General features: G+C 43.6%; 1 protein-coding gene across 1 annotated transcript in view; it reads right to left on the bottom strand.

The window, feature by feature from the left end:
• The window catches only part of GDPD5 (glycerophosphodiester phosphodiesterase domain containing 5), a 441,045-nt gene that overhangs the window by 295,462 nt on the left and 130,280 nt on the right, over positions 1–15,303 (bottom strand). The window contains exon 2 of the mRNA XM_030200038.1: positions 2,092–2,266. Within this exon, the coding sequence (XP_030055898.1) occupies positions 2,092–2,208 (117 nt within the window). The 5' untranslated portion in view covers positions 2,209–2,266. The remainder of the gene's footprint in view (positions 1–2,091; positions 2,267–15,303) is intronic.

Below are 15,303 nucleotides of genomic sequence, written 5' to 3'. Positions count from 1 at the left end.
TAAGCTCGGGGGGGGGGGGAGGGAGTTACTACACCGTGGCTGGGTGGGGGCGGAATACAGTTGGCATGGGGGGGGCACGATGCTGGGGCGCTGAGGAGCCATTTCATCCCTGCCTCAGGCAGCAGATTGCCTTGGACCGCCCCTTCCTGAGGGAATGGAGGGTTAAGTGACTTGCCCAGAATGATAAGGAGCTGCAGTGGGAATTGAATCCAGTTCTCCAGGTTGTGTCAGACCACTGCACTTACCGTTAGGCTACTCTTCTACTCTAATCAGTGCACCCCCACCTCCCCAAGGCATGAAAGCAGAGCTTATGAGGACTCCTAAAGAATGTAAGACAGATTAATTTTGACCTAGAAAGTAAACAAAAAGCCAACATTTCCTCTCTTTCTTTCTATATACAGTACACACACTTGCTGTACTCTCTCCTTCCTTCCCTCCCTCTCCCCCCCCCCCCCCCCCCCGCGGAATCAATTTAAACATTCATCTACCACACTGCTCCTCTCCTGCGTAAGGCATATATAGGAGGAGTGAGAAAATGAAACCCTCCCCCCCCTTTTAATGACAGACTCGTTGATAAATGGAAGGTGGAAGAGGGCAAGATATTACAAAAAAATATATCAATGGAGTCGTCCCTTGAGAGAAGCTACATTACAGAGAACTGCGCCCAGCGGGAGAAGGGATCTGGCTGGATTCGGGTATCAGCAGCTCCTATATGGTGTATAGACATTTCTGCTTGTGGGGGGGGGGGGCGGGGGGGAGGAGGAGGAGGGTTACCAGGGATGTGCTGGATGGAGCTCCTGGGAGCCCCCTGTTCTTAGTTTATGACGAATACCAAGCAGCAAGAGAAGATATTTACAGTGCAACATGGAGAGTAATCAATCCCAAAGAAAGGAAATCATTAACACCAGAACAGTTGCTGGACAGTGCAAGAGCTGCTTTCAGTGCCCCACCCCCTTCCCCTTTATTGTTTAGCTCACAGATCAACTCAAAAAGGAAATGTGGCATCCCCCCCTGCACGTGGCACTGGGGCTGTCCCTACGTTGGCAAGCAGGGCAACCGCCCTGGGCACTGAGCCTAGGAGGTCTATGAACATGAGAAGCTGAAAAGGAAGGGGGGTGACAAAGCCCTGTCCTCAATAATCTTCAATGTCTTCAATGTCCACCTGCATTGGACTATAAGCTCCTCGGAGCAGGGGCCGTCTCTGCCACCACGTGTCTGTACAGTGCTGCATACCTTACACCGCTACACCGATGTTTAGCAATATTTGAGAGACATAGGGTATCCCCAAGCCAAATCACTGAGCAATGTTCAGCTGAGACACACAATGTGGAGCGTAAGACATGAAGCAACCCAGCTAAGATAAAAACGGAGCAGTTGCTTGCTGAAATCGATAGCACTGCTGTTTATTTCTGGAACTAAAGAAACCTCAGCTCACATTACAGGAAACGTTAGGACAGATATAAATTACCGAAGTGGAAATACTGCACGCCAGATAATTATCACAAGATCACAGACATTACCTAGAAAACACAAACACACGAATCGCCGTCCGGCATGGGTTAGCTCCTTTAAGTCTTCCTCCGTACAGACCGAAGCTAAGAAGTAGACACTGACACGGGGATGGGGACAGAGCCTGCGGGGACAAATCCCATGGGGACAGGGACAGATCCCACGGGGGACAAACCAGCACCCATTTGAAAAGTCATTTTCCTCTAGGAAGTCAACTGAACTTTTTCGGTAATTTAGATGTGAACTAGTACAGGCTGAAAACTCATTTACCCAATTTCTTATCCGAAAGAGTTCTCAACATGTCAGATCCAACTTAGTAATGCCCCCGACACCCAGGTTTTCAATCAATCACATCACAAAATCAAAATTCAAACTAAAACTGAGAAAGCCAAAGAACAGATTTCTCAAAAAACTGCATTTTCCCCCCAACTTAGGATAACACTTCAAATATAAATGAACAAAATCATGACTTCAAGAACTGAAAATGTAGCAGGATCCCTGGTCACCCGCAAAGGGTCCAGGCAGCAAGCTAACGCTTTGACGCTAACCACAGACAGTTACATTTGCAGATGATCCACGAACCTTTGTTGTGTCGTCATGTGACCGCTGGTACCGTTTCCAGCGGCAGCCATATATTCCCGTCAGGCAGGACAAACATAATTGAGGCTCGTAGTACTGCAGCGGCTGGTGCTTTACCATACTCTCACCAGCTCCTCAGCATCCGATTATCAACAATCCATCGGATCTCGTGGTGCCCCTGAAGAAAACAAGAGAGAGGTGTACATAAATACGTCAGCTTTTAAGGAAATGCAAACATCCATCAAGCAGTCAACATACATAAAGCAGCAGACGAGAGCTAACTTTCAAAAATCTGTTCGTTGACCCACACGATTATTTATGGGGAAGCCCCTGCCTACATGCTTGATTTGATACATCTACCTTCTAGAAATGCTTCTGTGGCTGCTCGATCCTACCTCAATTTACACTACCCAAATTGCAAGCATGTTAAATATAAAATTGCTTTTTGCATCAACCTTCTCATACGTCAGCCCGAAATATTGGAATGTTCTACCACGGCAGCTGAAAGAGACTGTTGACCACCAGCTATTCAAGACATCCTTGAAGACATTTTTATTCAAGATTGCTTATCCCTCTGACAATTCTAAAACCTAGGCTTCCTCATCCCCTCTCTTATCCACATATACTTACCCCTCCCTTTGACTTTATTGAATCTGTACTCTCCCTGAATTGTAACCATCTGTAATTTTGTAAGCCACATTGAGCCCACTCTTGCGGGGTATAAATGTACCAAAATAAATAAATAAAATATTGACGACCTCAACGAGTTGATCTTTATACTCCACGGATGGCGATTTATAAAGGCTGATCGTGATGCTTAAATAAAATCCACTCTAATTCCTCACTCCAACCTGGATAGTGAGCAGCGATGAATGTGTGTAGAGGAGTGGCCTAGTGGTTAGGGTGGTGGACTTTGGTCCTGGGGAACTGAGGAACTGAGTTTGATTCCCACTTCAGGCACAGGCAGCTCCTTGTGACTCTGGGCAAGTCACTTAACCCTCCATTGCCCCATGTAAGCCGCATTGAGCCTGCCATGAGTGGGAAAGCGCAGGGTACAAATGTAACAAAAATAAAATAGATACTATTGGAGATTCTACATGGAATGTTGCTATTCCACTAGCAACATTCCATGTAGAAGGCTGCGCAGGCTTCTGTTTCTGTGAGTCTGACGTCCTGCACGTACGTGCAGGACATCAGACTCACAGAAGCAGAAGCCTGCGTGGCCACATTGGTGATCTGCAAGGGCCGACGTCTACTGGAATAGCAACATTCCATGTAGAATCTCAAATAGTAGCAACAGTGGAGTGGCCTAGTGGTTAGGGTGGTGGACTTTGGTCCTGGGGAACTGAGTTCAATTCCTGGCACAGGCAGCTCCTTGTGACTCTGGGCAAATCACTTAACCCTCCATTGCCTGCCGCATTAAGCCTGCCATGAGTGAGAAAGCGCGGGGTACAAATGTAACAAAAATAAATATCCAGATAGAGCGGCCAGTGCCACTGTTCTCCGAGTACTGGTGCTATTCATATCACTCTCCAAATAAAAGTAGGACTGCAATTTTTCTGTCCTCCAAAGACACTCTGCCCCTGTACTGCCCCAGTGCGAACCAGAGTGTGCCAGAGCAGTCTGTAATGATTTCCAGCGACACTATCCATTCAGACAGGCAGTGCACTTATCGGCTTAGCAGACAGGGCCTTTGTCAGCTATGATACGGCATAAATGTGGGCTTGCCAATTCAGTTCACACTCATCTTCTATAGCGGAATCTCGGTGCGCCAAAGTCATTAAAGGATTGACACTCAGCGCATGGCATCGGTACACCTAACTGGTGGTGGCACCAAGTTATAGAACTACTACTACTACTCATTTCTAAAGCGCTACTAGACGTACGCAGCGCTGTACACCTGAACATGAAGAGACAGTCCCTGCTCGACAGAGCTTACAATCTAATTAGGACAGACAAACAGGACAAACAAGAGATAAGTGACTATTAAAGTGAGGATGATAAAATAAGGGTTCTGAACAAGTGAATAAGGGTTAGGAGTTAGAAGCAGCATCAAAAAGGTGGGCTTTTAGCTTAGATTTGAAGACGGCCAGAGATGGAGCTTGACGTACCGGCTCAGGAAGTCTATTCCAGGCATATGGTGCAGCAGGATAAAAGGAACGGAGTCTGGAGTTAGCGGTGGAGGAGAAGGGTGCAGATAACAGAGATTTACCCATGAACGCAGTTCCCGGGGAGGAATGTAGGGAGAGATGAGAGTGCAGAGGAACTGAGGAGCTGCAGAGTGAATGCACTTATAGGTCAATAAGAGGAGTTTGAACTGTATGCGGAAACGGATAGGAAGCCAGTGAAGTGACTTGAGGAGAGGGCTAATATGAGCATAGCGACATTGGCGGAATATTAGTCATGCAGCAAAATTTTTAACAGATTGAAGAGGAGAGAGATGGCTCAGTGGGAGACCTGTGAGAAGCAAGTTGCAATAGTCTAAGCGAGAGGTGATAAGAGCGTGGATGAGGGTTCTGGTAGTGTGCTCAGAAAGGAAAGGGCGAATTTTGGTGATATCATAGAGAAAGAAACGACAGGTTTTAGCAGTCTGCTGAATATGTGCAGAGAGGGAGGAGTCAAAGATGACCCCAAGGTTACGAGTTGATGAGACAAACAGATCATGCAGGCTTCTCAGTATCTTTCAACTAAAAATCTTCTCAATCATGGGCTCTCAGCCCAGTCCTCAGGACACACCTAGCCAGTCAGGTTTCCAAGATACTGACGACGAATACGCACGAGATAGAATTTCATAAAATAGAAGTTATGCATGCAAATCCATCTCATGCATATTCATTGCGGGTATTCCTGAAAGCTTGACTGCCTGGGTGTGTCCCAAGAACTGAGTTTGAGAACCCTGTTTTAAATAGTTAAATTTACGTCGACTGTGACTGAGTATCACAGACTATCTAGAAAACTTTTTGTTTTGGCCCAAACGTCCTTGGCCCAGTGGTGTGCTGGAGCGGGCTGTCATGGACTTGCGAGAGCCGTTTGCTAAGTTTTTAAGAATTTGGGGAGCCGGCTGTTAAAAGTAGGGCCCCCCCCCCCCCCATGGCTATTTTAACAACTGGCTCCCAAAATATGAGCTTGGGCCCCCTCCTGAATTCTCTTTTACTCTGCTGGCGGGGATGTTGAGCCCTGCCAGCCAAGTAAACACACTGCAGCGGCCGCTCCCCGCTCTTTGTTTCCAGCTCTGAGCAGCAAGCTGGGACCTTCTCCTGCATGCACCGGAGCCAGAAACATGCAGCAGGGAGTGCTGGCAGTCCATTTATTGCCTGGTGGGGCTCGGCATCCCTGCCAGCAAGGTTATGCCTAGAGTGCCCGCACAGAGGGCAGGGCAGAGGCATGCAATGCTTCTGCCAATCCACCCCTGCCCCCCCCCCCCAAATTGCAGGGCTGGGTACGCCCAGAGAGAGAGACCGTTGTTAAAAATTTACCAGCACACCCCTGCCCTGGCTCCTCCCAAATATAAAAGGCTACGTTTTGGACAGGATTGAACTGTCTGGCTAAAATGAAGCCATTACCAGGCCTCAATTGTAAAGAAAACAGCACAGACAATGTCCACTTAAGTGCTTTTGAAGACTGAGTGACCCAACTAGCCAGCAAGGCCTTCTAGCTGTCAGCACATTCCTCAGTACTACCAATTCCTGAAGGTCCGTCACTCTGTTCACATGAAGCCATGGTAGCTATTGGAAACCAAAAGCAACATTCTGCTGTCAGAAAGAAAGCAAGGGAGCTCAGTCTTAACGGAATGACATTCCACTGGGAGAGGTCTCACTCCTTCCTAGCTGCACTCCCATCTACTATTTACTACTACTACTATTTAACATTTCTAGAGCGCTACAAAGTGTACGCAGCGCTGTACAAACACAGAAGAAAGACAGTCCCTGCTCAAAGAGCTTACAATCTAACAGACACAAAAAGTAAAGCATTTAAATTTAAAATATTTAAGCAGTCGAGCACAAGAGAACAGTCACAGAAGGACTGAAGATGTTGAAGGGGGGTCAGTGTGATTATCATCCCATTATGATATGTGCTCAACAGCTAAGGAAAGATATATCCTAGTATTCTGGAGTCACCTATTCCAGGAACTTCTGCAGGCTCAAATGTCAGGAAAGCGCCTTATGAGTCGGGTAATAAAGATGCACTTAGGGAGTAGAAATCCAAGGGAGACGTATGTGTTAGGTGAGGAGAGTCTGATTGGCACGGACGGGGAGAGGGATCTTGGGGTGATAGTATCCGAGGACCTGAAGGCGACGAAACAGTGTGACAAGGCGGTGGCCGTAGCTAGAAGATTGCTAGGCTGTATAGGGAGAGGTGTGACCAGCAGAAGAAGGGAGGTTTTAATGCCCCTGTATAAGACGTTGGTGAGGCCCCACCTGGAGTACTATGTTCAGTTTTGGAGGCCGTACCTTGCGAAGGATGTCAAAAAAATGGAAGCGGTGCAAAGAAAAGCTACGAGGATGGTATGGGATTTGCGTTCCAAAACGTATGAAGAGAGACTTGCTGACCTGAACATGTATACCCTGGAGGAAAGGAGCAACAGGGGTGATATGATACAGACGTTCAAATATTTGAAAGGTATTAATCCGCAAACGAATCTTTTCCGGAGATGGGAAGGCAGTAGAACGAGAGGACATGAAATGAGATTGAAGGGGGGCAGACTCAGAAAAGATGTCAGGAAGTATTTTTTCACGGAGAGGGTGGTGGATGCTTGGAATGCCCTCCCGCGGGAGGTGGTGGCGATGAAAACAGTAACGGAATTCAAACATGCGTGGGATGTGCATAAAGGAATCCTATGCAGAAGGAATGGATCCTCAGAAGCTTAGCTACAATTGGGTGGCAGAGCAGGTGGGAGGAAGAGGGGTTGGTGGTTGGGAGGCGAGGATAGGGGAGGGCAGACTTTTATACGGTCTGTGCCAGAGCCGGTGATGGAAGGCGGGACAGGTGGTTGGGAGGCAGGAAAAACTGCTGGGCAGACTTATACGGTCTGTGCCCTGAGAAAGACAGGTACAAATCAAGGTAAGGTATACACATGAGTTTATCTTGGGCAGACTGGATGGACCGTGCAGGTCTTTTTCTGCCGTCATCTACTATGTTACTATGATTAGATGCCGAAAACAAAAGCGAGATGACTACAAAGCATGATTCATTTCTAAGTGTGCATCAACTGATGAGAAATGTAATAAAAAGCTAATTCAAGACAAGCAGTTAAACCATGCAGTGTATATAGTAAGTACTACCAAACATATGGAACAGAGAGAGCTCTCCCCTTCAGGCTGGCATCTTTCCCTTTACCCATCATAAACATCACACAGCTGACACGAGAGCAATGGGGGAAATTTTGGGCAGGTGTGACTGGTGCAGTTTGGCCTGCATCAGTCACTCAGGGGTCCTTTTACTAAGCTGTGGTATAAAGGGCCCGGTGCTAGCGGCTGGGGCCGTTTTTGCCACGCGCTGCAGAGAGGAGGAGCCGCCTAGTGATTTAGTGCAGTAGACTTTGATCCTGAGGAATTGGGTTCGATCCCCACTGCAGCTCCTTGTGACTCTGGGCAAGTCACTTAACCCTCCATTGCTCCAGATACAAAATAAATACCTGTATATATGTAAACCACTTTGAATGTAGTTGCAAAAACCTCAGAAAGGCAGTATATCAAGTCCCATTTCCCTATTTGAGATTCAACATAGAATGTTGCTACTATTTGAGATTCTACATGGAATGTTGCTACTATTTGAGATTCTACATGGAATGTTGCTATTCCACTAGCAACATTCCATGTAGAAGCCTGCCCTTGCAGATCAACAACGCGGCCGCGTTGTTGATCTGCAAGGGCAGGCTTCTACTTGGAATGTTGCTAGTGGAGGAGTAGCCTAGTGGTTAGTGCAGCGGACTCTGATCCTGGTGAACTGAGTTTGATTCCCACTGCAGCTCGTTGTGACTCTGGGCAAGTCACTTAACCCTCCATTGCCCCAGGTACAAATAAGTACCTGTATATAATATGTAAACCGCTTTGAATGTAGCTGCAAAAACCCACAGAAATTACAAATAACAAATAATAAATTTAAAAAACGTGAGCAACCTGAGAAATTGAAGAGAGATGAATAAACTCCTCTCATTATCACTGGAAAAAAACAGCTGATACTCGCAGGTTCCCTTCATGTATACACGCACAAGATCAAAGTTCAAAAAACAGCAATATACAAGAAGGGAACCTGCGAGTATCAGCTGTTTTTTCCAGCAATAATGAGAGGAGTTTGTATACGCCACTCTACCAGTTACAAGGTTAGTCTTCTTTTGTATTTTTCTTTTTAGTTTTCTTTTTTTTTTAGCAATGCATTTTTTCTAGTTACGCCTGAGATGCCATGAAATCTTGACCAGCGTCGTTTACTTTATAGGACTTCACTTCTACAGTAGTATTTGTGCAGGTTTTTTCAACGTGGACACGGTTTGCTGAGTGAGTCCATTAAACATTTATTAATCTCTCTTCAATTTCTCAGGTTGCTCACGTTTTGATTTATTTTTTATTTATTTATTTATTTATTTGTAGCGTCCTACATATTTGTTTGCCAGTAAAATCCACAGGATAGGTATGTGTCTTATTCATACTTACTTGACATGCTGTTCTTTTTGTTATTTATGTATGTTTTGATTGCTGAGACATTACTTGCAATCTGTCTGTCTACGTGTGTGTGTGTGTGTGTGTGTGTGTGTGTGTGTGTGTGTGCTTTTTATGTGCCAGTATTTGCCATGGTTATTGTTGATATTCTTATTGTTCTTATTATTTTTAGTTGGGCTTTAATGCAATTTCCAATATGTACTTTAACATGTCATGTTATGGTTATCTGTAGATTTATTATTGTTTTATTATTATTTATTCTATATTTAGCTTGTTTTGTTTATTGATTTTGTATTATGTTTGTTTTTGTTGTTTATTTCTCAAATTAATTCGTTGTTTTTAATATAATTTACTGAGGCAGCCCGTTTTGGGGAAAACACGGCCAGTGTCAGGCGATGCAAGGAGATTGCTATTTGCACGAATAAAAGTCCATATATGTCTATTACTGATCTGCTTTTATCATTTCCATCTTGGAGCTTGTGGATCGATTGCCTTTCTGTTTTTTTCTAAAAAACACAGAAAGGCAGTGTATCAAGTCCCATTCCCTTTTTCTTTTTACTGCAGTGGGTAAAACTGCTCGAAAAGAGCCATGGCCATGTGGTAAGGTTGCTCTTACCGTGTGGCCATGCGAGGGGGGGGGGGCTCTTATCACACAGTGAGGTTGCAGTAAGGGCTCTTGTGCCAACCCGGCAGTAACTGGGTAGCGCGAGGCGCTGCCTGATTGCAGCCAGGTTAGCGCCACGCTTGAAAATAGCCAGCTATTTTCCCTAGCGCAGCAGATGGTGCGCGCTGGGGCTGGAACTACCATTGGACCAACAGTGGTTCCAGATTAGCTTTGTAAAAGGGCCCCTCAATGTTTTGTTGGGTTTTATTTTTTGGCTCAGAGCTTTCTGGACACCGGTTAGCTGTTTTCGTGCTAATAAGCTAATCAGCCCCAGCTGTTGGTCTTGTAAACGAGAGAAAGGGGCCTTCATCCATATGCTGTTTTACTGTGATAATCTTAAAACGTATTGGGGGGGGGGGGGGTTGGCAGTGTATGCAAAGACTTTTTTTTTCTTTGGAGGGGCTGATAAGGTGCTGTTGTGGTTTGCAGATCTCTTACTGTTCCTTCTCTGCAGAATAAAAGCCAGGCTAAGTTGTTTAATATTCTCATGGCCTTGGCAGTGAAGTCAATTGTTAATAACTGGAAGGGTAATGCTTTATTATCAGTGCGGTTATGGTGGAATTTAGTTTGTCAAATGTATGAGAGGGTGATAGCAAAGAGGTGGTTTATTGCAGAAGTTTGATGATATTTGGTCTCCTGTTAATGAATTCCTGGAACAGCAACATGTCATATAATTGATGTAGTCTGTTTATAACAGTACAACGAACAACAAAAAGTCAATCAAGTTTTTTTTTTCTTTTTTTGGAACGGGAAACCAGCTAACAGAGAGGGAGCTGTCCTCTTAAGGCTGAGATTTTTCCGTTGCCCCTCCGGCGCAAAGAAAAGCTACGAAAATGGTATGGGATTTGCTTTGCAAACCGTACGAGGAGAGACTTGCCGACCTGAACATGTATTACCTTGGAGGAAAGGAGAAACAGGGGTGACATGATACAGACGTTCAAATATTTGAAAGGTGTTAATCCGCAAACGAACCTTTTCCGGAGACGGGAAGGCAGTAGAACTAGAGGACATAAATTGAGGTTGAAGGGGGAGGCAGACTCCGGAGTGATGTCAGGAAGTATTTTTTCACGGAGAGTGTGGTGGATTCGTGGAATGCACTCCCGCGGGAGGTGGTGGAGATGAAAACGCTAATGGAATTCAAACATGCGTGAAATAAACACAAAGTAATCCTGTTTAGAAGAAATGGATCCACAGAATCTTAGCAGAGACTGGGTGGCGACGCTGGTAACTGGGACGCGAAACTGGTGCTGGGCAGACTTCTACTGTCTGTGCCCTGAGAATGGCAAGGACAAATAAAACTCAGGTATACACACATACCATGTAAAATGAGTTTATCTTGTTGGGTAGACTGGATGGACCGAACAGGTCTTTATCTGTTGTCATTTACTATGTTACTATGTTATACAAATCACACAGTACAAAATTAAACTGCATTTCATCAACATCCCTCAGATCCAAATATCCGGGAAGGGAGAACCAAACAACAGAAGGAACCAAATTTTATCCCATCATTCATTGACCGGCAGTGGCTATCACCACATTTGAGAACCTTCCCAACCAGATCACACCCACATCACAGCACACAGTGCAATGCAACCTCTAAACCGAAAAGGTCAGACCTACCTCACGCCATCTTTAAAGTCTATCACTGAGCAGCTCTTGTCACACAACGAATATTTACATCTCTGCAAATCTAAGGCTTATTTCAAACAACATGGAGAACGTCGGCGTTTTTAACTAGAAAGAACATTCTCCACGCTGCATCTGTTAGCAACACAGCTGTGTTCCTCCTGTGAAGATATCGTCTCATTTCCTGGATCAAGTACAGTATATAGAAAAATGTTTTGGAAATAGTCTGATTGAAATTAATGAGTTAATAAAAATGTTTAAATGTGCCATTAACAAGAAAGTTGATTCAGGCTATTAATGAGATTTCCCAAAGCAATGGCTTTTCCAAATCTACCTGGTTAACAATGGTTTATGGACGTTTTTTTCACCAGGAAATTGTCTAAACACTTTCTAAACATCTTAAGCACATTCTCCAGGAACTCTCGAGGGAGGAGTGGCCTAATGGTTAGAAGGAGTGGGCTTTGATCCTGGCAACCTTGGTTCCATTCCCACTGCAGCTCATTGTGACCTTGGGCAAGTCACTTAACCCTCCATTGCCCCAGGTACAAAAACTTAGATTGTGAGCCCTCTAGGAACAGAGAAAGTACCTGCATTTAATGTGTACAGCTCTGCCTACATTTAGTAGCTCTATAGAAATGATTAGTAGTAAATTCCACAGCTTAATTGTACATTAAGTGAAAAAAAAAAAAACCAAAAATACTTCCTCCAATTTTGTTTTAAAATGTACTAGCCTTAGTATTCTTTACCTGCTCCATTCCATTCATGATTTTATACATCTCTACCATAACCCCTCTCAACTGTCTCTTCTCCAAAAGCTCTAAACCTGTTCAGTCTTTCTTCACTGGTGTGTCGGCACTTATGGAGCTACGGAATGATGCAATTCCTGAACTGAACATCACAACCCCTCCCCACCCAAAAAAAATTCCAGCACTAACCATGATATTCTCATCTTTTCCCAGTGGGGCTTTGGAAAGTGTCCTTTAATCTTCCTGCCCTCTTAAGGGTCAATGTGAGAAGAAATCCGCTAAAACACGGAGAACTCAAACGCCCCACGGAAAAAACAAGTGGGTAAACAAGTGGGAGAGCGACCAAGGATACCAGAAACTGGAAGATGTTCGTTAATAAACAACTTTATTAATAATTTGAAGACTCGACACAACGTCATGTTTCGGCCGTCAGGCCTGCATCAGGAGACTATAAAAACATACATTTATATTTAAAAAAAGGTGGAAAAGATAAAATATAGTGCACACAAATAAGTTAAAACAACAAATTTACAAATTATATGAACTAATAAATTTTTTTAAAATGTGACAATCCAGTCGTGGGGTTTAGAAATACATACAAAAAATGAACTGATTACAATAATATACTATATATAAAATGGTGATGCAATAATGTATTTCGAAAGCAAAAACACCATGCATATATTATATAAATAAAACATATATGTACACATAAATTTAAGCAATAATAAAATGATATAAAATGCACATATATACTGATTAGGGGAAACAAATTGTAAAGAGGCCAAACGAAATACTAAAAGATCATAATGTCATAACTAGAAAACTTAATAATATATACAGCCACAAAATGACATGCGTATTAGAACTGTTGGTCAATGGTACAATGTATATTGGCATATATAATCTGATGTCAACAATATGAAAAAAGAGTAAATAAACCAAGAGATATGTGGAAACCATAGATGGAAAAAATGTTACTATTCAGTGGAATGCGAAACTGACAAATAGGATTATATATAGAAAATGGCAAATTTAGATCTGCAAGATGAGGGTAATATCAGACAATAAAAGCCAAAATAAAAATGCAAATAAAACAAGGAACTTCAATATTGTGTGTAAGGATAACACTGACCTGCTTTACACAGTGCTGCGGAGCAATAATAATGACAAACCTTTGGAGATCCTACAGCAGACTGTCAGGAGATATAAAACATGAAATGAAAAAGTGAATGACACCTGGTGGAATATTCTAAAGGTGGTGGGATGTATTGAGAAACACTGACCTCTAGGGCAAAGTATTGCTGAGTAACATTGAAGATCATCCTTCAGGTGTGACGTAGTAGTCTGTGAAAAGTAAGCAATTAAAAATATATCCACAGCTAAGTGTGTTCAAAAGAACGGAGATAATACAAAAGAAAAACAGGGAACTCAAATCCAAATGGGGAGGTAATAAAACAGGGGCAGTTGTTAGGCTTACGCCACTCGGAGCTGCGCACATGATGGCATAGTGGTGCATGAATAAAAATAAAGATTAAAGATAAAAGGATAAACGCTTACACATAACCAAAGCAATATAGTGAAACAGAAGCATAAAACATGGAGAAAACTGAAATTTGAAAGTAAGTGGCAATACTATCCTTTAGAAAGACTGTTTTTTAAAAAAAAGAAGGGAACCATCAGAAGCACTGCACGCGCTGCTTGTAATGCAGTTGAAAAAATATGCCTTGAGAAAAACCGGCACTATAAACAAAAAAAGGCGCCAAAACCAAACGTCGAAGTGCACGGAAGCACATTTAAAAAAATTTATTAGTTCATATAATTTGTAAATTTATTGTTTTAACTTATTTGTGTGCACTATATTTTATCTTTTCCACCTTTTTTTAAATATAAATGTATGTTTTTATAGACTCCTGATGCAGGCCTGACGGCCGAAACACGACGTTGTGTCGAGTCTTCAAATTATTAATAAAGTTGTTTATTAACGAACATCTTCCAGTTTCTGGTATCCTTGGTCGCTCTCCCACTATTTTTACCCACTCTTAAGGGTCAATACCATCACCAGGAGTTGAACCTTATTGAAACCCATTTGGGATGGGAGTCTGTAATTTAGATCCAGCTGTCTTGCAATCAACAGTTAGGAAAATGGAGTTCTACCACCTCTTAAGCTTGCAGCTCCTGCAACAGTCTGTGGAGACAATCAAGGCTGTCTCCCTGGGAGAAGGTGTAACAGACTGAGCACATCGGACCTCAAAAGTCCAGTTCTTGCTGAATGGAAACGGGGATGATCAATGCCAACTTCTGAATGAATGCAGAACTTATTCATCCATCCATGGTTAAAGTACTTCTAGGCTTCTAGAAGGATAGGTTTGAGGAGATCACCATTAATTTTTCCCTCCCTGACCATTCGGACAAGAAGGGCCAGGAGTTGGATTTAGGAGAAGAATCCCCTCTCCTCACCAGGTGAGACTGATGGTTCTGTAATGTAGAAATGATCCATTGTTGGAGGAGGCAATTTTTCTCCAGAGGTTCCACTCCTAGCCTTAAAAAAAGGTCTGGACGGCTTCCTAAAGGAAAAGTCCATGGACCTTTATTAAATTGATTTGGGGAAAATCCACTGCTTGTTTCTGGGATAAGCAGCATAAAATGTATTGAACTTTTTCGGGATCTTGACAGGTATTTATGACCCGGATTGGCCACTGTTGGAGGCGGGACGCTGGGCTTGATGGACCTTTGGTCTGTCCCAGTGTGGCAATACTTATGTACCTCATCATGGATGGGCCCTCTATCCACTTGAGAGAGGAAAACTGATTGCTGGGGCCCATCCACATATGCGCCTTGGAAATCTGTTTGGAGCTCCCCTCTTTACCTCCACAAGTCCTGATGGTCCCAGGAATAGTAATGCCTCAGCCATAGGAAAACAGAGTCTTCCATCTTAAAGGCTCCTGCACATGCTCAGAAAGGCCTTTTGATCTCTCTGAACTCTGAGACAGCAGGGCCAATGATGGCACTGCTGGTTGACGGCATCCTACGAGTGCAGCTAATTTCATCCTGCGTTTCAGTGGAGAACCTACCTAACGTGTCAACACGAGCAAGGCGAATGGATTCACGTTGACAGCATAAGATATCCGTCTTTTGCCAGTATGTTCTGCAAAGGTTCACTACGCTCTGCAAGCAACATGTGCAGGACTTTGCTACTGAATAAAATCTATAAAAATTTTATACCTTCTGCCTCGGGGTGACACCACCAATTATGACTGCAGAAGTAATTACTATAAATATAGGTTTCGTGAAAAACTGTAAATAGAATGTCATACTATCTCTCTGTTCTATTTAATAATTATACATAGAGCAACCTCCTACTTTGCACTCTGTGCAGCCACCCCATGCTTTCATGGCTGTAGTGGAGATACAGCAAAGGAACTTGTGGTCGTGTGGCACCTGTTCAAGCTGTGGTGTGGCCCTTACTGGAATGGCTACCTCAGTGTCAGTGCTGCATGGGATAGAACCGTGCATTGGA

This window comes from Microcaecilia unicolor, chromosome 4 (assembly GCF_901765095.1).
Source record: "Microcaecilia unicolor chromosome 4, aMicUni1.1, whole genome shotgun sequence".
NCBI classification, from domain to species: domain Eukaryota; kingdom Metazoa; phylum Chordata; class Amphibia; order Gymnophiona; family Siphonopidae; genus Microcaecilia; species Microcaecilia unicolor.
The sequence above is the reverse complement of the archived record's forward strand: the minus strand, read 5'-3'. Positions and strand labels throughout refer to the sequence as shown.